Source organism: Chinchilla lanigera, unplaced genomic scaffold (genome assembly GCF_000276665.1).
Source record: "Chinchilla lanigera isolate Chin_1 unplaced genomic scaffold, ChiLan1.0 scaffold00060, whole genome shotgun sequence".
Taxonomy (NCBI): Eukaryota; Metazoa; Chordata; class Mammalia; order Rodentia; family Chinchillidae; genus Chinchilla; species Chinchilla lanigera.
The window spans coordinates 8,900,645-8,923,133 of NW_004955461.1; the positions used below are offsets into that span (position 1 = coordinate 8,900,645).

At 41.2% G+C, this 22,489-nt stretch overlaps 1 protein-coding gene across 7 annotated transcripts in view; it reads right to left on the reverse strand.

Annotated features, from left to right (window-relative positions):
* Positions 1-22,489, reverse strand: part of Zfat (zinc finger and AT hook domain containing) — a 289,108-nt gene that overhangs the window by 37,445 nt on the left and 229,174 nt on the right. For all 7 annotated transcript variants that reach the window (XM_013521342.1, XM_013521341.1, XM_013521339.1 and 4 more), the window contains 2 exons: positions 17,495-17,633; positions 224-342 (listed from right to left, as the gene is read on the reverse strand). In XM_013521342.1, the coding sequence (XP_013376796.1) occupies positions 224-342; positions 17,495-17,633 (258 nt within the window). The remainder of the gene's footprint in view (positions 1-223; positions 343-17,494; positions 17,634-22,489) is intronic.

The window sequence follows — 22,489 nt, forward strand, 5'->3', positions numbered from 1 at the left end:
AAGAACCAATACTCTTATTCAGAATAAAAATTCACATGCATGGATTCTCATCCAGATCCCACCCAACTATATCCAAAGATGCGATGTGAAAAGGTTTCAGAAATTTCCCAGGCACCAAACCCAATGCTCTGAAGTTTGGCTGTCCATTCCCAGTACTTGGGTTTGCCTGGGTGGCATCTGTGTTTAGAAATGCCAAGATCAATACCGTAATTTAGAAAGTTACCTCCCACTTGGGGTCTCCATCAATTTCCACCACCTTCAAGCCATGTTTGTTCTTCAAGTGTCTGTTGAACTCCCATTTGGTACCATACACAAAGCTGCAAACAGGACACTTCAAACCACCTGCAGGCACAGACGGTAAAAAGATGTGTTCAAAGCACATAAAAATGGCACAGTTCTTCCTAGCTAAATACCTTGAATCTAAGCTGTATGTTTTTTTGTCTCTAGTATTAGAGCCTGTTTAAACTTCCCTCAGTAGTGGAATACAACAGCAACAGTGTATATGTCTTTCAGAGAGAGAGACAGAGAGAGATTTTAAAATTTAATTTGAATAAAAATTTGAAAAATTAATTTAATTTGAATAAGCATTTACAGACAGCCTAATACATGCTTGACATTTTAAATGCCAGAAAGAAATGGAATAAGTAACATAATTCCCTTGGTTGGGTGTGTAAGCAGCTAAACATCACTTTCATGTTTTTATTTGCAAGTAACAATTTTGAAAAAAACAAACAAACAAAAAAAACCAACACACAAGGGCACTGGCTCCTTTTGTCAATCTTCTTTGCCCAAACCACTTAAGAACAGAAGCCAGATTCTCAGTCTCCTTCACATCAGAAGCGAGGTCACTGGTACAAATTCCCATGCGACTCTCTCAGTACAGAAGAAATTTAAAAACTGGTCACATCCCGAAATGTCACTATTTATTGAACTGATTAAATTTTGCACATGTTCCAGGAAGTGTTTGGTGCTTTAATTAGGAGAATGTGAAACTGAAGGTAAAACAAAAGAACAACAACAAAAAAATAAAACCCAAAGAACTAAAGAGACACACAAAAGCCTATACTTTCTGAAATTACATTAGAAGCAGCAACTCAGCTGGCCACTGGACAAACATCCCTGAACAAGCCATGCCTTCCAAACACCCACCCCGGAGGCTCACTGCAATAACGGCATAAGCCCCCACTCTCCTGGCCAGGGTCAGGCTTGCTGCCAGTGCCGCTGGGCCTCAGCAAAGTGCCACTGCATGGTCACGTAGAGCACTGAGATCATCCAATTCCAGCAGCTCACTCCCCCCAGTGGCAAGCTCCTGGGTCTCTCTCCTTTAGTGCAATGAAGCCTATTCCACTGTTTTCTCTACTAGAACCCAGTGGCTCTGCACTCCAGTGGCTTCTCCTCTGCACTGTCCTCCTTTCACTGCACCCTGGGATCTCAGAACACTTGGGCAACAAAACTCCCCAACATTAACCTCACCAAGTAGGGCTTGCTCCTTCCTCCCCATCTTCACTTTCTCTACAGAGTCCTCTCAGTGAGGGTTGCTCACGTTTAGAAGCCCAGGTAAGAAAGAAACCACTCTAGGGTGGTCCTGCCAGCTCCGCTGCAAAACAGGATTCCAGATTTATCCTTCCTCCCACAGCACTGTATGCCTGTGGAACACAGCCACCTGGGCCTCTTCACTTAATGTCTATAATATTAATTGATTTCAGGGCACAGCCCTCACAGGTCTTTGCCCTCTCCTACTCCAAGAAACCTCCTTACCAATTTGCTGTTTGTGAAATCTCATGCAGTCATTCATGTAATTGCTGAGTGCCATGCTTGGGGCTAAATCCAAGCACCCCAGTAGGATGCCTACAGCCCTCCTGTTCAGTCACTTACACTACCATTCTTTGGCTTTGCCAGGAACGCTGCGCCTCTCCTCTTTGCGGTTCCTCTCCAAGGAGCCTATACTTGCACTAGTCCTCATCCTCCACAACTCCTCTATCAAGTCCATAGGCAAAGCCACAGCCCAGAATCCCCAGCTACTGGCCATCTTTGCTCTGATCCCAGGGTGCTGAAGCAAATGACACAAACAGTTGTTTTCACTGTCAAGATTCCAACTTCAAGAGTGTTTTCATGCACCACAAAAGTCCTTACCTCTTACTTCAAAATGACAATATGAAGCAAGATCTTTTTCAGCTGTCTACTAGAGTGTTCTGTTGCTCTGCACTGTGAGGGCTGGACAGACTGCAAATGTGCATGAGTATCCCCTCCCCTCCAGAGACTACCCTTCTATCCTATAGCACTGACGCAGCCCTGGAAGAATGGATGTCCTTTCCATAACAAACAGCTAACTCTCTCTTTATCACTCTGAAGTGAAATCTGCAGGCAAAGTAACCACCCAGATATTGTCTAGGTAATATGCTAACATGAAAGTGAAAGGGAATGTGCTAGACACTAAACTGTAGTTAAACTATATATTGTATAAACTGTGACACAATTGCAAATATTTTTAAAAAGCTCCTTGAATATTCAAGCTTTCTCTGCGTGCCGGTCACACTACACTGAGCATCCTGTGACATGCTTTCCCACAGCGCTTCCCTCTCATGTGACCGGGCCTCTTGCTTTCCTGTTAGCTGGCTCGTATTCACAGCCCCTGTACAGCAGGCTGGATGCCCAGATCTTCTGCAGGTTCCTCCTCCCACCCACTCTAAATGAGCACATGCCCAGGCCTGCTGCTTCTTGGGCGTGATCCATAAGCTCGTAACGGTCCTGCCTGTAGCTGCAGCCCAGATTTCTGCCCTGAATTCCAGGCTCACAGATTGCTTAGCAGGCATCTCATCCTCAGAAGGGCCAAACAGAACCATGCAGCCCCATCACTTCCCCAGCCCTCCTGATCCAGGCTACCTCAGCCTTTGGCACAGATGGGAGCAACCAGCACTTCACTGGTCTCCTGGCAGTCCTGTTCCCCACTGTTTGTCTACTCAAAAAAAATAGCAAAATGTGCTTTTCAAAACAAACTGAATCACATGTTGCACACATGTAAAGCACTCCTATGGTTCTCAGTCACATCCAGAATAAACTTCTGGCACCTTACTATGGCCTGAAAAGCCTAGCAACCTTGCCTGTGGCACACTGTGATACTGTCTCCATCCTTCTGCCTTGCATTCTCCTTTCTTGGTCTTTCAGGCCACAGAAGTGCGTTCCTTCTCAGGATACCTGCTGTGTCCCCTGTTTTGAAAGCTACAATGATTAATCTTCACTGTCAAATTGATTGGTTTGGGAGATACCTTAGGAGATCAGCAAAACACCTCTGGGTGGAGCTGCATGGGCCATGACCTTGGGGACTATATCTGGCCTCTCATCCCTTCCACTCTGACTCTCTTGATCACTCCGCTTCTGCCCTCCCTGATGTGAGCATCTTTTCTCTTGCCTCACTTCCCGCCACAATCTTTCTGCCGTGGAACCAGCCAACCACAGCTGCAATCATGAGCTATAAGAAATCCTTCCTCCTTCAAACTGTGTATGTCAGGTATTTTTTATTAGCACGTTTGCAATGAATGCAGTTTACAATCATCTTGGGGAATAGGTACATGCACATAATACAGCTTGATTCTTTGTTTCTACCCCTTCCCTCCTGCCTGTCTCCCTGTTCCTCTAAGTCCCCTTTCCCCATTTCATTCTTGTATGCATTATCAAGTATTTTGTCCCAGTGATGAGAAGCCAATACAGAAGCTCTTCCTCCAAGATCTCATCTGATCTTCACTCCTACAAAGCATCTTTCCAATTCAAACTCCTGCATTGGCTCCTTATCTTCTCTCTGGAGCCCTGAACCCTTTCTAACAGTCCAGCCCTTGTACATCCCTGATGCACATGTCACGATGTATAACAGTGTTCTATATCTACAGAACCTCGAAGACCTGAACAAATTAGAGATGCTTATATTAGGCAATGAAATAATTGAGCTCACCACTGAGTGTATGACAAGCTGTCATATTTATTTATTGTTCACTGAAGCCTGTTATGACTTATATCTAGATGTTCCCCCAAAGCCTCATGGGCTCATAAGTGGGGCTTTTGACTGCATCATGGGTGTTTGATACTGGATCAGTCCACTGATGGGTTTATAGCTAGGTGTGACATTAAGAGGTGAAACCTGGTGGGTCACTTTGGGTGTGACCTGAAAGGGTGTATAAATATATACCTCTTCCTTCACTGATGGCTCTGATTCCTGCCTGCCAAGCCATGAACTGTTTCTCCTCTGCTGTACCCATCTTCCATGGCACCTTGCCTTGGAGCCAGCCAACTTTGGACTGAAACCTCCACAATGTGTGAGACAAAATAAACCTCTCCTCCTTTAAACTATGTGTGTTAAGTATTTTGTCCAATCAACAAGTGATGGATACCACTATGAAGCAGCTCTGAGCAGGACTTAATTTAACCAGTTAGCTTTCCATATTTACTTGTGAGTCACTGGTCCATACTGAGGCCTGTAATAGTGGGTGAAGCCATGAGGCCTCAAAGCACAAGAAAAGGCCACAGCTGAGGATTTTTGGTTCCAACCCCAGTTAACTGAAAGGAGACTGTAGCTGTTGGCATTTCACTCCTGCCATGAAGGCCTTCCTGGAGATAACATAGTTCTCCTAAACTAACATAAAGTATTACTTGGAGAAGTCCTTATAGGGATTCCCAAGTCCTGCCCAGATTCCTGCATTTTCTTCAGTATCCCTCCCCTTTGTTTGAAAACCTAATAAATACAGGCCACCCAGGGAAGTCTTGGTCTTAACCCAGAGAATCTTGAATTCTGTGAGTGTGGGTTGAACCCTCCTGGAGCCCTAAAATCATTTCAATTGTTTCATCTATTTAAGCCTTTGCCATCCATTCATTTGGGAGATTGTGGACCTGATCAGCCTGAAATAATTAAGGGTTATTAACCCAATAAACAAGAAAGTAACTTAGACAGATTTTGGTACCACAAGTGGGGTTGTTGCAATGACTGCACCTATCCACTGATTCAGAAATCTATGGAACTGACTTTCAGGAAGAGTTTGCAAAGGTATGGAGATGCTAACTAGAGAAGTAGCTTGTTATGGTTGATACACTGTATCACCTTGAGGAGTCTAAAAGCTTAACTAAGTGACTCAGCAGCTTTATATCCTGGGGTAAAAAGGACATGCCCTTATCCTCTTAGAATGCTGAGTTGAGCTTGATGGGAGATTTTGTTCTGAGCTCAGAAGACCAGAATATTGACAGCAATGCAGCTAGGAAAGAGCAGGCTAAAGAGGTTTCAGCTGGGCAAAAGGACTCCATTGGCAGCTAGACTCCTTGCTATGAGTGCTATGCTCTGGCAGAAAATTTGTCTGTATTTTGCTTTTGTGCAGAGATTTTGTAGGACACAAGGATGAAATGAGGCAGATTAATTAATCTGGCAGAAGAAATTTCAAGGCAGTCTAATGTTGAAGCAGTGGAAGGGCTACTGTTGGGGCTTTTAGCCAGATCTATTTTAAGAATCAAGAGCAAAGGGGCCAGCAGCATGATTTTTAAAGTTTTGAAGCAGCTCTGAGCAGGACTTAATTTAACCAATTGGCTTTCCATGTTTATTTGTGAGTCACTGGTCCCTAATGAGGCCCATAATAGTGGGTGAAGCCATGAGGCCTCAAAGGACAAGAAAAGGCCATGGATAAGGACTATTGGCTCCAACCCCAATTAACAGAAAGGAAAGTTTAGCCAGAAAGGAAGCTTCAGTAAAGTTGCACTCTGTAAACATAAAGCAGAGAACTTGGTTGCTGCAAAGGTTAACATTACAAAGCAAAGTACTTTGGAACAGGACAATAGAAAATTTGGTTTGAGGCCATTATAAGATGAGCAGGACTCTCCCTTTTGCAACCTCACAATTGCAAAGCTAAAGACTTTGCACTGAGAAGAGAACCCCAGAACACCATGTTCTAGAATGGCAGAGGCCTGGAAAATCTGTTCATAGTGCTCAGCAATCCAAACACTTGACCCCTACAACCAAGAGACAAGGAAGCCTGGGTGTTGCTCCAGCTGGTGGCAGACTTTGGCATCATCCATGTGGTGCTGGCACATGTAAGATCCAAGAGTTCTGAGACCAAGAAGGCTTGCACTCAGATTTCAGAAGAAGGCCTGGGAGGACAGGCAATGTGTCACTGAGAGGGCAGTGTGTGATGCTGTGAGTATGAAGAGAAAGGTCCTGTGGAGACCCCTGAAGATCGGAGAAGCCAGGAATATGGATCATCTGAGGAAAGCTGCAAGGAGTGACAAAAAACTGACCCAAGAGAGTGGCCATGAGTTTTACAACCACCAGCAGTATTGTAGAGCTGGGGCCACCCAAGCCCTTTGGAGTACACATCTGCCACGGATTGACCCAGATGCTGGGTGTGGAATTGCAGGAGTTAATGTTTACCCTGATGGATTTTGGTCTTGCTTGGGTCCCATTCCTTTCTATCTCCCTATTTGTACCTTTTGAAATAGGAATATTTATCTGATGTCATTGTATGTTGGAAGTGTTTAACTTTCTTTTCATTCCTTTTCAAGGGCTCACACCTGAATTTGCCTTTGATGTCAGAGGAGAATTTGGCCTTGGATTTTTCAGCAATGCTGAAATTGTTAAGACTTTGGCAACTCTTAAGAGATGGACTGAATATATTTTGCATAAAGGAATGCATATGAGTCTTTTGGCGGGTAGCCATGGAATGTTATGGCTTATATCTAGATGTCCTCCCAAAGCCTCACATGCCCATAGGTGAGACTTTTGGGAGATGACTGGATTGTGGGGGTGTGATACTGGATCATAGGTATGCAATACTGGATTAATCCACAGATGGGTTTATAGCTTGATGTGATGTTGGAAGACAAAACATGGTACATCACTGTGGGAATAGTCTGGAAGGGTGTATAATTACATCCCTCTTCTTCCCTTGATAGTTCTGCTTCCTGCCTACTATACCTTGAGCTGTTTCTGCCATGCCCACCTATAATGTTGCCCTGTCTTGTATCCAGCTGACACATAGATTGAAACCTCTACAAACTGAGTCCAAATAAACCTATCCTCCTTTAACTTGTGTGTGTTAAGTAGTTTGTCCCAGGAATAAGAAAGTAACTAAGACAGAACACTGGGAAAGTAGGAGGATTCTGTCCTGATAATGAAGTCATCTGGACAATTTATGTAAGAGCTAGATAATCTCATGGGGATACATCACACAATTTAATCATCTTCCAGATGCAGTTATGATATACTCCATCTCCTGAACCAATTCCATGTCAGTGGAATCTGTACAGAGCACTGTTCTATAATTGGTATTTCTACAGAAAAGGAAGCTCAAATTGATATTTATTTTCTGAAACTCAAACACATTGCACTCTTTTTTTAGAAAAAATCAAACAGGCTTGTTCTTTCTTAACCAGAGGATAATTAAACTTTGTTTTTAACCTCCATTGTTATCACTTATTAATCAACTAAAATGATGTCTTTCCCCATCACCATCTTTGAAAAACTTCCAAGGTGTGAGAACATCTAACTTTTCCTTTGACTGAACTGACCTGCTTCTCCTGGAAAGACTTAATAAGCAGAGATGACCAAAACTCAACTACCTAAAGTTAAACACAGCTTCAGAATGAAATTAAAAATTCCTTCTGGGGTACTCTTTCATGAAAACTAATTTCAGGAGAAAAACATCCTTATATTATGTTTAAATTAAACTTAATATGATAATACCCCCACATTAATTAAAGCTTCAACCTTTGCCATAGTAACTTTAATTAAAGAACAACAAATGCAATGTGTTCATCTAGGCTGAATATATAAACTATGCTAGTTAATTGACATTAAAGCTGAGAGAAATTAATTTCTATTTCAATTCATTACATTCTTACAACGTGCAGTAAAGGTCAACAGCAGACTTGGTGAATTTACTCACAGCACTGACATTAAGTCCACCACAAAAAAAACCGAAACCCCAAATCACATTTTCCTCACACAGACTGATTAACCAGGCAGAAGCACAGAAATTCAGAAGTAATTTAAAAAGCTGATCATGACCTTCTTTTCTCTTTGTGGAGTGCAATATATTCTAGAAAAGTTTTAAGCATTAAAATATTGGTGCTCCTTTGTAGTGCCTAACATTATGGAAAATTCAATTTCACATTCAATAATAAAAGTCTCAGAATGCCATGGAACACTGTGCAGAGAGGGAAAAAGAATCTGCACTTGCTGAAGTGATCCAGAGCAATGTCCTTAAACTCTTAGGTCTGAGATTTCACCTTTACTAAGGTAAAAATACTAATGTTCCTGTCTTTAAGGAAGCCACATGATGCAGTAAAGCCAAATATTGGGTCCCCCAAAGACACGAACACCCTAATTCTCAGAGCATATGAACATACTACCTTAGACAGCTGGATGTGACTCAGTTAATGATCTTGAGGCAGGAAATTATTCTGGATCATTGAGTGGGCCTCATGTAATCACAAGGATCATTACAAAAGGAAGAAAAGGTGGTCACAGTGATGTGATGTGATGCAATGCAATGCAATGTGATGTGAAAGACCCCATTAGCTATTCCTAGCTTAGGAATAGAGGAAGAGGCCAAAAGCCAAGGAATGTGGTGCCTGTACAACCTGGGAAAGGCAAGGAAACATAGTTTCCTCTAGAGTCTCTGGAAGGAACACAGGTTTGTTCGTGCCTCAGTGTTAGTGGGGTAAGACTGTTTGTACTTTTGACTTCTCACAACTCAAAGATAATAAGTTTGTGTTGTTTTAGGCCATTTGTTACTACAGGCATAAGAAATTAAGATAAGCACTAAGGGATAACTGGAGCCAAAGCAGCTAAATATCAAAGGAAAGTAAATATAGAATAATTTTGTTATAAGAGTAACAACTGACATATGGACTAGGACATTGTGACATTCTCATTTTTTGTTGTCTTCGACCTCGGTGCCTGACCTGTGACCCAGCAAGAGCCACAGCTCAGAATGAGGACATGTGTTAGGGATGCGAATCACAAATAAGCACTAGAGGCCTCCTAGTGACTTGGCCACAGGATTCAGGGATTCAGGGACACGGGATTCAGGGATATCCGAATCCTGTATCAAATCCAGCCCATCTTCTCATGATATCCTCAAGAAAAGCAATGTAGGGAAAATAGAGAAGAAAGCAAGTGTATTTTATTAATAGCCAGGTGGCTGGCCCTTGAATCCCACTGAGGAAACCTACTGATCACAGCTTAAGGTTGGTCTTCCCCATACCCTTTTCTCCTTTCATACACTCCCTAAAATCTTAGGCTATGAGACCCTCTGGATAATCATAGGGAAGGGCTGGAAAGAAAGGACCCACAGTCAGCTTTGGTTTGAATTAGCAACTCTCACGGGGACAAAGACATGAGAAAGTGAACAGCACAACACATGTGTGACTGACCTTTCAACACACTGCCATGTGGAAGGTGTGATCCAATCCATATTTTAGAATAAGACCATGCCTTTGCTTCCTCCTTCTTCTGATCCCCCTCCTCCTCCACCTCTTTAATAAACGCCAGCTTCAAACTTCTTATCAGACAAGTAAGTAGCAAATCAGCAGATGCTGAACGAGGAGATTGGGTTTGCTTGGCCACTTGCCCTTTGTGGCCAGGAGTGAATAACCTGTCCTCTGTTCATGTCCTCATTTTAAAATAGGAATGATTATGCCAATCTCACAGGGACATTCGATGGAATAAACCAATATGCAGAATAATAAATAATAACACATAACATCCCACCACTGGAAGCATCTATCAATAATTTATGGAATCCAAACCCTAATAAAAACAAGTTTAAAATAAAAATGTGGGGGACAGGCATATAGCTCAGCGGCATAAGTTGCCTGGCAAGTGCAAGGTCCTGAGTTCAATTCCCAGTACCAAAAATAAATAAATAAATGTGGAGCTGCAAATATATCTCAGTGGCACAGTGCCTGCCTGGCAAGCACAAGGTCCTGAGTTCAATTCCTGATACAAATAAATAAATAAATAAATAAATAAATAAATAAAAATGTGTGAAAATTAAATCCATAACTTTGGATTACCAAATAGTTTCTAGATTTTCTGCTGTATTATTTTTCCTGAGTCTGGTGTAAAAAAACAAAGCTATTGAAAGGACCTGTCTAGCTCTCATCCCAAACCTATGCAATAATAATGGGAAACACTGCTATAAAATTGCCTTGACATTGAATCCCAGTGTCTAGCATAGTGCTGGGCATACTGTAGGAGCATAAGAGACAGGCACTGAGAGAACAAGTAAATGTAAGCCTCTGGTCAAGCACTTACTACATGTCAGGTGCTATATGGGAATCTTAAGAGTGTAAAATCTAATCTTTCCAAATCCTTAGTTTTCCTCTGTGGAGTTGTACAAAACAAGGTTCTGAGAACGCAACAATCTGCCCAAGGAAGACAGTAAGTGATGATTTTTACTCCAGGTGTATCTGACTCCCAATTATGTGTTTGTTCCAATAACTTAGAGACCTGAGGAGTGCTTTGAGGCCACTGGAGAATAAGCAGCCAACTAAGCCACATGCCATTACATATTACATGTTCTTGGCTTCATAAAGCATGACATCAAAGCATCTCACATTTCTCTCTGCCTGTGATTTACTGAACTTGTTCTTGAGCTACCTTACCAGACATATTTTAAAGGGAAGAGAGAAGCAATCCATTGAAGCAATACGAATATGTCTTCCTTAAACAGCATGAAATGTGTATTGCTATTTCTCCACAGCCTCACCAGCATTTGTCATTGATTTCTTAATGCTAGCCATTCTTACTGGGGTAAAGTGGAGTCTCATTGTTGTTTTAATTTGCATTTCTCAAATGACTAATGATGTTGAACATTTTCTCATGTATTTATTTGCCATTTGTATTTCCTTATGTGAGAAGTATGTATTCATCTCAGCTGCCCATTTTTGGATTGGGTCTTTGAATTTGGGGGTGCTAATGCAGACTGGTGAAACCACTGTGGAAATCAGTTTGGAAATGCCTCAGAAAATTAGGACTAGAGGTCCCATTCAACCCAGCTATTCCCCTTCTGGGTATTTTCCCAGAAGATCTAAAAACATCATATCACAGCGATATATGTGCACCTATGTTCATAGCAGGGCAATTTGTAATTGCTAAATTGTGGAAGCAACCCAAATGTACATCCACCAAGGATTGCATAAGAAAATTGTGGTACTTTTATATAATAGAATATTACTCACCTATAAAGAAAGATAAACTCGAGGCTTTTATAGGTAAATGGTCACAACTAGAAACCATACTCAAAGTGAAATAAATCAGACCTGCATGTGCGAGCACCACATTGTCTCACTAGTGTAAAACCTGAAAGAGTTAATTTAAACTCAGAGGTATGATAGACAATGTGAAATGATAGGAAAATGCTCACGGGTAAAGGACAACTGGGATGTGGGAAAAGACAAGGGAAAGAAGGAGAAATTTTTTATGTATGTATACACAGGATAGTTAACATAGTTGGTCTACTGTCTTCTGTTTCTTTGCTGAAACTGTCAATGAGTCCTTGATTGATCAATATTGCATGTCTCTATCTGTTTTCATGAGAAACCACTTTGAAGACATCAATATGTAATACAACAAGCATTGTTAATTTCCTACCACTTTGTTTGTAACTCTGTATTGTCTGTACTGTTCTTTTGCTATTTTGTAAAAGGTTGTCTGTCTGTTAATGTTTTCCTCCTTTTATTTTTAAAATTAAAAAAGAAAGAAATGTGTATTGCTTTGGGAGAATGCCTGGAATTCATATTAATGAACAAGTGAGGGCTGAGAGGAATCTGCCTGCAAAATATCAGATGCACAAAATATATATGCTGGGAGTAAACCACTTACAATGCTTAGGACAAGTCAAAACACTACCAGGGAGGGGCTGGGGATTTAGCTCAGGGGCAAAAGCGCCTGCCTGGCAAGCGCAAGGTCGTGAGTTCAGTTCCCGGTACCCGAGAAAGACCAAAAAAAAAAAAAAAAAAAACAAACTACCAGGGTTCTGAAGGAGCTGGTATATAGTAGAAGGGCCCAGCTCAAAACACCTGGCAATATCATCCCTGTGTCCTCAGAACAAAAGTATTGTCACAGTTGGCTCATAGCAGCTTGGGAGCCAAAAGCATATGCATCTTTCCAACTTCCAAGATGGTAGATGAAAATTGTCCATGGGAGAGACATTTATACCAAAGACACAGGCAGTTCGTCTACACTGGGTCTCCTCCTGCTCTCACAGAGAGTTTACCAGCACACTATTAGATGCCAAAGCAGTTGCCATTCCCAGTGAGCTTCCCAAACTGTGAAGAGACCTATTATACCATTCTTCAGAAACCTATATAAACAGAAACGCAGATCTAGGAAAACCTCAGCATGTTGGGTCTTCATGATAGCACATTCTTCGCAGAACCCCTGTGACATAGTGGCAGCAGTCTTTTCTAGCAATTGTCAGTTTTGCATCTGTCACAGTGTGACACTCTTGAACCATGGCTGACAGATAAAGAATTTCTGCCACTGGTTTAAGAAGATTCCAACATCATTTTGAGAAAACTACATTTTATTTATGACTCTCTATTATGTTATGTTAACACACCTATATATTTCTATATATTTTTAAGAAAGTATAAAGTTTCATGAAGATGTTCAATAGGGAGAGAGTAGAAGACAAAACAAGTGGAAATGGGGCAATTACTTGAAATTAATCAAAAGAAGATATAACATGCAGAGAGTTCTGCATTTTCAAACAATTTAATCCAGTTCCTCATTCTCCATCCATTTTCCTTGTCTCTCTCAAATACAGAACAGTGTGAGCTCTGTACTTTTGAGAATGACAAACTATTCTTCATATTCAATCAGCTGATTACAGAGACTCTTGTTCCACCAAAAACCAATGTGCAATGTCTCTTAAAGATCAAGACATGCTTAGTTGCCTTCTTCTTAACATGTCCCTGGAAAGCAGTGAATGAAAGCAGATGACCAAACATACCATGCAAAGATTAAATATAAAACCCAGACCTGGCAGGAAATGCTAACCGACTACAGAGAATCTTGGAAGGTAATAGAAAACTTAGGGCATGAAATAGTTCAACCTCAGCACATTTTTTGCAAGGCAATGATTAAAGTTTGGAAGTTCAGTGCAATGATGGTATCATCAATCAGACTCTCGTCTGTCCCACCAGCTACAGTGAAGCTTATTTCTTGCCAACCTAATCCAAGCACGTGAATGTGAAAACAAAACTCTAGTCTTCCACTCTAGTTATTTACAGTGACTCTGGCATAGTGGGGGTAAACCTATAACACATGTGGTTTTCTTTTCTGTTTTATTTTTTTAAGACAAAAGACGTTAATGTATGAGGTTTTTTTTTTTTTCTAAACTAAAACCTCAGTATTCAGGTTTAATTGCCGTTCTGGCATGTAACTGTGTCAACTAGGAAAGTTCAGAAGCTTAAGTAAGTAACTTATTGGTTCTACATCCTAGGGTGTACAGCTCGGGCTGTTTATTCTCCACAGTGTTGTAATGGTTGTTCATTGTGTCAATTTGAGAAGTTTAAAAGTTTAATTGAGTGACTTAGCAGGGGGCCAGGGTCTTTACTTTGTAAACATCTGGAGCCTGTGCAAAAGGAGGCAGTGGAGATGGTGTGAGTGCTACATCCACTGGAGGGTGGGTAGCCTGTATACAGTATAAGGGAAGAAAAGAGGCTTGTCCATCCCCCCTTGCTGTCTTCTGCTGCCATGAACTGCTGCTCCTCTCCTTGGGGCCAGCTGATTAAGGACTGAAACCTATACAGACTGTGAACTAAATAAATGTTTCCTTCCTTAATCTGGGGCAATGGGTATTTTGATCCACAAATGAGAGAAAAGTAACCAACACAGAATTTGGTACCAAGAATGGTGTCGTTGTGTGACATTACCTGATCATCTGGTTCAGAAGCCTTTGGGAATGGCTTGTGGGAAGAGTCTGGAAAGGTTCAGAGTTGTTGCCTGAAAGAGTAGCCCTGGAACGCTAAGCTGTTCTGTATGGGAAATTCCGGCCAGAGCTCAGAGGAGTAGAAGGATGATAGAAATCCTGCTGGTAAAGACCAGGCTTAGGAGGTTTCTGTTGGGAAGAAGGACTCCATTGGTTATTGGAGTCCAGACAATTTGTGTTATGGCCTTGCAGATGCATTTTGCTCATGTCCAGAGACTCTGCCTGAAGCTGAGATTAAGAGCAGCAGACTAGTTAATCTGGCAGAAGGAATTTCAAGGCAGTCTAATGTTGAGGCAGTGGAATGGCTATTGTTGGGGCTTTTAGCCAGAATTATGTTGCAAATTAAGAGCACAGAGTCCAACAGAATGATTTAAAATGTGAGTCTGGCCAGAAAGGAAGCTCCAGTACAGCTATGGACTGCAAAGATAGAGCTGAGAAAATCTCAATTGATGAGAAGGAACAGGACAATAGAAAAGATGGCCTGGGGGCATCACAAGTAGTAGCAAGTCTCCATCATTTACAGCCTCAAAATTGTAAAGGTGAAAGACTCTGGTTTGAGGGAAAAGCCACCAAGCAGCATATTCCAGAATAGAGGCAGCACAGAAAATTTGTTCCTCAGAATTGGATTCAGAGTGCCCGGTGATCCATGCACTCAAGCCCTACAGCTAAGAGAGAGGAAAGCCTAGCTACTGCTCCAATTGGCAACAGACCTTGGCATCATCCACGTGTCCCTGGTTTTAGGTGCACACAGAATGCAAGAGTTGCTGGGTTAGGAAGGCTTCTATCCTGACTTCAGAAGGCCTAAGAGTCCAGGAAATGTGCCCCTGAGAGGGCAGTGTGTGAAGCTGTGAGGGTAAAACCAAAGATGCAATGGAGACCCCAAAAGTTTGGAAAAGCCAGGAGTGTGGATTGTCTAAGAAAACCTGCAAGGAGGGATCAAAGCCAGCCAAAGAGAGAAACTGTGGGAGCTACAACCACTGGAAGTGCTGTAGAGCTATATCCACTGAAGCCTTTTGGAGTTCACAACTTGTCACAGATTGCCTTAGATGCACATGGTACTACAGTACTTAATGTTTGCTCTGCTGGATTTTGGACTTCATTTGGTCCCAATCCTTTGTATTCCTGTTTGTAACTTTTGGAACAAAAATGTTTATCATGTGCCATTGAATGTTGGAAATGTTTAACTTTCTTTTCATTTGTATAGGGACTTACATCTCAGAGGAGACTTTGGACTTGGTCTTTTCAGCAATGCTGCAACTGTTAGGACTTTGGCAACTCTTAGAGATGGACTAAATGCCTCTTGTATAAAGGGATGTGCATGAGTCTTTGTGGGGCCAGGGGTGGAATGTTATGATTCTAATGTAATATAATGTTGATAGACTTAATAGTAATTCTTAAGGATTCTTAAAACTGTGTTATAATGTTCAGGTTGCTAAATGATAAGAACAAGGATGTCTTTGTATCTGGAAACTGGTTTAAAGAAATGTGTCTGTTTGCCAAATTGACAAGGGGTGGATTGTAATGGTTGATACACTGTGTCAACTTGATAAGTTCAGAAGCTTAACTAAGTAACCCAGCAGTTCTACATCCTAGGGTATAGAGGACGTGCTGTTTACTCTCCAGAATTATGTAACAGTTGATCATTTTGTCAACTTGAGAAGTTTAGAAGTTTAATTAAGTAACTTAGCAAGGGGCCAGAGCCCTCACTTTGAAAATATCCCAAGCTAGTGCAAGCAGAGGGCATAGGGATGGTGTGAGTGCTACACTCACTGGAAGGTGGGTAGCCTGCATACAGTATAAGGGAAGAAAAGTGGCTTACCACCCCCTCTTTCCTCTTGTTGCTTTTTCTGTCTTCCCCTGCTATGAACTTTTTCTCCTCTGCCATGCCACCCTGCCTTGGAGCCAGGAGATTATAGACTGAAACCTGAACAAACTGTGAGCTAAATAAATGTTTCCTTCCTTAATATGGGGCAGCAGGTATTCTATCCCAGCAACAAAAGTAACCAAGACATGGCACTTTGTAATAAATAAATGGATTTTGGGTTGGAGCCTGAGCACTTGTCTCTGAAAAGTTTGCCACCAATGCTGTAGACCAATTCTTTCTCCTCTCTGTGATTTCTGGATGTGAGGGTTATCAAAAGGAATACAATGGGTGCTGGGGAAAGTAATGAAGTCTCAGATATTTCTAGGGGAAAAAAGTACAAAGCTAGGGATAAAAAGTATTGCATGCCATATGCTTGAACATTCTCATATTACATCCTCTCCACTATCTCAGCAGACAGCTGTCTGAATGAACTATGTCTTACAGGTGAAGGGCTTAAGAAGGAGACATTAGGTAACTTGCCCAAGATGACTCAGCTAAAGAAGAAAGAAGATTTAGGCCCCTACACCATCCTGCTCCCTGGCTCCATAAAACTGCCACTGAAGAAAATGAAAAGTACATGCTCTCCAATACCCCAGATGGATGGCTTCAAAGTGATTCTGAGATTTCTAAGCTGCTCATCTATTTCTGTACACTGGCTTGGTCACCAAAAGTGCTGAAGGATATAGGCAATTCATTTGTTTTACATTAAGATGCATCTCATGGTCTTTATAGCAAGCAGAGGTTCATGCCAACTTAAGACAACTGAGCTTCCCCAACTGCAGCAGGGCTCACAACCCACATCTTTGTTTACCAGAGGCAGATTTCTAGAACTGTCTTCAGCTTCAAATAGCCCACAGGACTCAGAGTAGCAACCACTATGCTACAATCATTCTTTGTTAAATTACCTAAGTGTAGATCTAAATACAGTGGTGTTTCTTTGTATGGTAACAGCACAAGAACTAAAATCTTTCAAGTGAGAATGTGTGACTATTTATTGAAAAAAGCAAATAAAAACCAAAAACCAACAAACTTTTCAGTAATATCAAATGTCTTCATCAATTCTAACTAGTTTCAATGTCCTAAAATATTTTTCCTTTTTAGAATGAATAGGTAATCTCCACACTCAATACTTTTAGATGACCCAAAAAATTCATCTATAAATATGCTTACAATATTAGTTATAACTGCAAACACAGAAAAGACTCTAGAAACTCCACCATGTTCAGTAATAGAAGTGGTAAAGTACTTGTACTCACTGCTGTATTACAAAAAGGCCTTAGAAGTTATAATCAGGAAGACATTAAATCAAAGAAAAACAAAGTGTTCCTGTCAGTCAGTGGTGAGTAAAGAAAAGACCCTGAACTTTCCTCTGCAAATGTTAAGTGTGGATAAAGAGAGGAGGGTAGTACTGCTAAACCAACAGTGTCGGGCACAGTAGAATCTGTGGGTAAATTTTTATTGTTCCTTTTAGATTTCCACTTATGATTGTTATGATATTAACCAGGCAATGAGCAACGCTGGTAGACAATGAGGAAGATGACAATGATGATAATGACGATTAACAAAACTGGATGTTCACAGATCAGAACAGACCAGAACAGTCAGATGCCTCTTGCTCTTTGCAGGGGACAGATAGGCAGGCCCCGGGGCCCTCACTTACCTTGCTGGATGAGTGCTTCAGCTGCAAGCTCCACACTGCCCACATTTGCATATTCCTCACTGGGGTGTTTCCGGTTGTAGTGCCTCTTCAGGGAGCCAGAGATGTTGCAGGAGTAGTGGCAGTGAGCACAGCGGAAAGGCTGCAGGGACAGGGTGAGGAGAGATGAGCCCCAAGGAACAGGGGGCACAGCTTCCCAACTGCCTCCCCCACCATGCTGCCGCTGCTGAGTATCTGCAAGCTGAAAAGCTAGATGAGCAAGCCTGTCACTTGAAAGATGCCCTAGGAAAATGCTGGCCTCAGGGATGCTGATCCCTGCCTCTACTGTGATCTACCAAGTGACCAGACAATGTGTCCCCAGAGTGGAACTGCTCTTTGCTAAATGATTTTGCTGTTATTATTTTGTTTTTTTCCCTTTTGGTCCACTCCAAATGTATACTTCTTGTTTAAGAAAAAGATATCAAAAAACACAATACATGACAGGAGTCTAACATGGCTCACTAGGGGAGGTGCTGTGTCTGAGAGACTCAGAGAAGATCAACTAAAAATACAGGTAATTGGAAGAAGGGGAGGGACATACACACTGATGGAAAAAGTCAATTTAAAAGAAGAGACTTGCAAAATCAAACAAAACATATGGATAGGAATTTAAAAGCAGTGAAGCAGCCCAGCAGTATGGCCTTGCAGGGTTTCAACCCATGCTCAGTGAAGGATCTGTAGTTTTGAGACGTTCCGGAATAGGTGGTGGGATCCAAGCAGCAAGGCAGAGTAAAGCCACAAAGGATAGACCTGAGGTATACGGGCCCTTCGCATCATCATCCCTCTCCAGACAGAGGACTCTGCAGCCTGGCAGCATTTTTAGCTGCATACACCCGGGCCAAGAGACCAGGGAGCTGCTCCCTCTCTCCACCCACTGGTTTCTCCTCAGACTCTGAGAGGAAAAACACAATCCCAGCCTGTGTTGAGAGTCTTCAATATTGGACCCAGAACACATCCTCAGTCACCACTGGGAGCCTGCCTTCTATCCCTCACAAACTGAGACATCATCTGGTGCACAGAGCTAACACTGCTGCAGTTTGAGTCCATACTCAGTACCATGAGCTAGCTTGAGCCCACAGTTAGCTCTCAGTACCCTGCTCAAATCCTAGTCCCACCAGAGTCTCTGTCTGACATCTAACATCAGTCCCCGTGGAACCAGAGTTTACACAGGATGTTCCAAGCACCGTAGACAGAGAAGAGTCTCTACCCTGCATTGTAGCCAGGGCCTCAGACACAGTTCCTGCCTAACACCATAGGCCAGTCTTTTGCCTGGTTAGGCAACAAAGACTAATGAATACCTATTCTACCCTGTACTCTGGACACCTGTGAGACACCACCCCAGGGCTCTGTGCCCTCACTGGGCTTACAAAAACTTGCCCATGTTAGTCTTAGGCAGATTTGTTTCCCCTCTGAGCACCCAGAGGACTGAGAAGCATGTTTGAGAGCCCATAGGAGCCTCTACCTGATACTGAGAGCCTATGCCCCAGACACCAGAAGATACATCAAGTAACCAGCATCAGTCCTCTACCAAAAGGAATCCACAACAGGAAACAATGCCCCACACCTTCCCTGGTCTGATTCTCCAGACAAAACAGCTGCCACAAACAAAAGACCATGGAGAGAGAGGTCCTCTTGAATTGAGTGATCTCCATAGAACATCACAGGCTATAAAGAGGGACAAAAATGAATGTGATTCGCAATATTAAAGACTACTGACTTAGGAAGAAAATACTCCTCTGGAAATACATAGGGACTCTCTCTCTCCCTCCCTCCCTCTCTCTCACTCTGTCTCTCTCTACCTCCCCACATCATTGGTACATTTTTCTCACTATTTCTTTTTCATTTGGCAGAGGTTCTAGTTTTACCACCAATTTCCCTGCTCCTTTAATATTACTTTGTTTTATTTGTTTGAATAGGCCCTCCTTTTCTCCTCTCTCTCCTTTAATATTACTTTATTTGTTTGAATAGACTCTCCTTTTATTCTTTCTCTGCCTCTTTTTTTCATACTTTCTCTCCTTCAACTAGTTCCCTTAGTATTTTTTAAATTTTCTTTTCCTCTAATTTAGTCTCCACTCCCTATTATTTATCCTTTCCTAGGTGGTCATCTCTGTTATTGTTATCTAATACTACTGATTTCCCTGTACTCCTTAAAAGCACCTTCTATATCAATCTTCTACACATTTACCATCTACAATTGTTTTATTTTTCATGATTTATTTCTTTTCTCTTTCTTCTTCATACTATCACATCCATACTGCTTCCCTTTATGAATTTACAGGCAGTTTAACTATATCTTACTATGGCTGAATACTGCTTTATGGTGAAAGAGGGTAAAATTGCTCTATCAAGGGAATATTTACTGTATATAATTTTCTGATTTGTCTTAGATCTTGCTATGTAACTATAAACCTTGTACCTAGGGTTAAAGGTGACAAAGTATTAGTTATTACAGATTGTCATTTTGCAGTTTGTGTTTGATACTATAGTTATTACCCAATGTACTGTTAGCCAAGGTGACATAGCTATGATCAACTGACCCTCCCTATATGCCAATACCTAGATTTTCTGGGGCTCATAAACAACACTACAGCCTATTACCAAAGAACTAGGTTCTAGGCAAAAACAGGCTGCAACCTCCAACCCCTAAAAAACAGAAAATGTAGGATGCTGGGACAGACCAAAGGCCAGATGCCAGCTATGCCTAGAAGACAGCTCTGAAAAGTAGTCATCATCCAAAGAGGTCTTGCTACTAGCAATAAAACTACCTACCATAAGCAACATATAAGCCTCAATGTGGAAAACAAACAAAAACAAAAAAGTAAATAAGAAAATATAGAAGCAAGATGCAATGCAAAACACTCAATTTTTCCAAAGCAACCCCAGAAAACAATGAGGTAGAAGAATCCAAAAGCTACCCAGCTAAATTTTATGAAATGGTAGGAGTAGAAATAACAAAGCAGATGAATATGTCCCTAGACAAAGATAAAAAAAGAAGTAACTACACAGATAAATGAAGAGATAATGACCACAATGAAGGACATGGCTAATGAATCTAGAGTAGATACAGATAAAAAATAGAGGAGCTTAGGGAAACCATAAATGCTCAACATAGGAAAGAATTGAACGTCATGAAACCAATGCAAACATATATCCAGGGGATTAAAAATCTATTGAAGGTACACACAGCAGAATCAACCAATGTGAAGATGGAATACCAGATCTAGAGGACAGGGTTGTGGTTGGCAATCATCAAATGAAACACTTCTTCCAAACAGCAAAGGACTACAAAACAAAAAAAAAAAAAAAGAAATCAATCCAACAGCTGTTAGACATCACAAAGAAGAAGAATATAAGATTAATTGGAATCAATGAAATCTCAGAAGATAACACAAAGAACATAAAAGACCTGTACTCAGAAGTAACAGGAAAAAACTTCTGAAGCATGGGAAAAGAATTTGACATACACATAAGTGAGGCATTTAGAACCCCAAATAGCCATGATCAGAAAGAACACATACACACACACACATGTGCATACACGTGCGCGCGCGCACACACACACAGAGGCATATAATAGTCAAGATTGCAGAAATCAAACACAAAAACAGACTATGAAAAGGTGTTAAAGAAAAGAATCACCTATAAAGGCAAACACATCAGAATCACAGCTGACTTCTCCAGCAAACCCTCAAGTCAAGGAGAGCTTGGAGTGAAGTAGAGGGGTAACTTGGTTCATGAACTCAATTCTCTCCACAATGATGGTTGCAAACTGAACTGAACAAGAACATATGCAGCATGTTGTTGGATCTTGTTTCTTTTTTCTATTGAATCATTAATATATCACAAATTGGTCTTACAACACCAAAGCTTGTTTCTGTGGATGGAAAACTTCTTTCTGATATCCTTGTTTTTGACTGCTGTGGCTTGCTGAATGAAAACAGCACAATTTGAAACAAGCTCAATGTCATTTCCTTCAAAGATCAGTTTGTCTCTCTGAGCTTGGGATACTGAGCAAGCAACATCGTCACTCATATGAAATTGGTGGACATATTTTTCACTTAAGAAATTCCATATTTTGACAAAAGATCCATTTTCCTGAATAGCAATGTTGAGGGGGAAGGGAACATACACAGATCACATCATGTAATAGAAGCCCACCGTAACACTCTTGATTATGTTCCCTACATGACTACTGATCACATGAACAGTAGCCTGCTCCTTTCTGTTTTCCAACCACTTGTCAACCTAGAGCATCTTTTTTTTTTTTCCCAAGGAGACTGAGTTCTAAATTGCTGTGGTTGAAGCCCCTCCGCAGGATTCCTGTGGAGCCCTTCACAATAACTGTGCATCCCTTTTGAGAGATGTTCACATTCTCTGGAATGTCTACTGATTGCTGAAAATGGTCTTCATTCTTGCAAGAGATGCATGAAAGAATTGGATCCTGTTTCTTGATACATTCTGCTAATCTGTTTCTTTTGATTGTTAAATTGAGACTATTCAAATTGATGGTTATAATCGATAGATATCGACTTATCCTTCTCATTGTATTATTTTCCTGTTGGTTCCTTACACTTAACCCAAAAAGAAATTCATAGACTGAAAGTCAAAGGATAGAAAATAATACTCCATGTAATAGGAAACTGGAAAAAAAGTAGGAGTAGTAAGTCAATTTGCTGACAAGTGGATTTCAAGCCAAAACTTATCAGAAGAGACAAAGAAGGTCACTATTTACCTGTTAAAGGAACAATCAAAGGGAAAGAGTTAATAATCATAAATATATATGCACTAAGTACTGACATACTAAACTATATAAAAAGAACATTAATTGATATGAAAAATCAGATAAACACTAATACAGTTGTAATGAAAACCACACTCAGCCACCTAATCTTTGATAAAGGGGCCAAACAAACTCACTGGAAGAACGATAGCCTCTTTAATAAATGGTGCTGGAAAAAT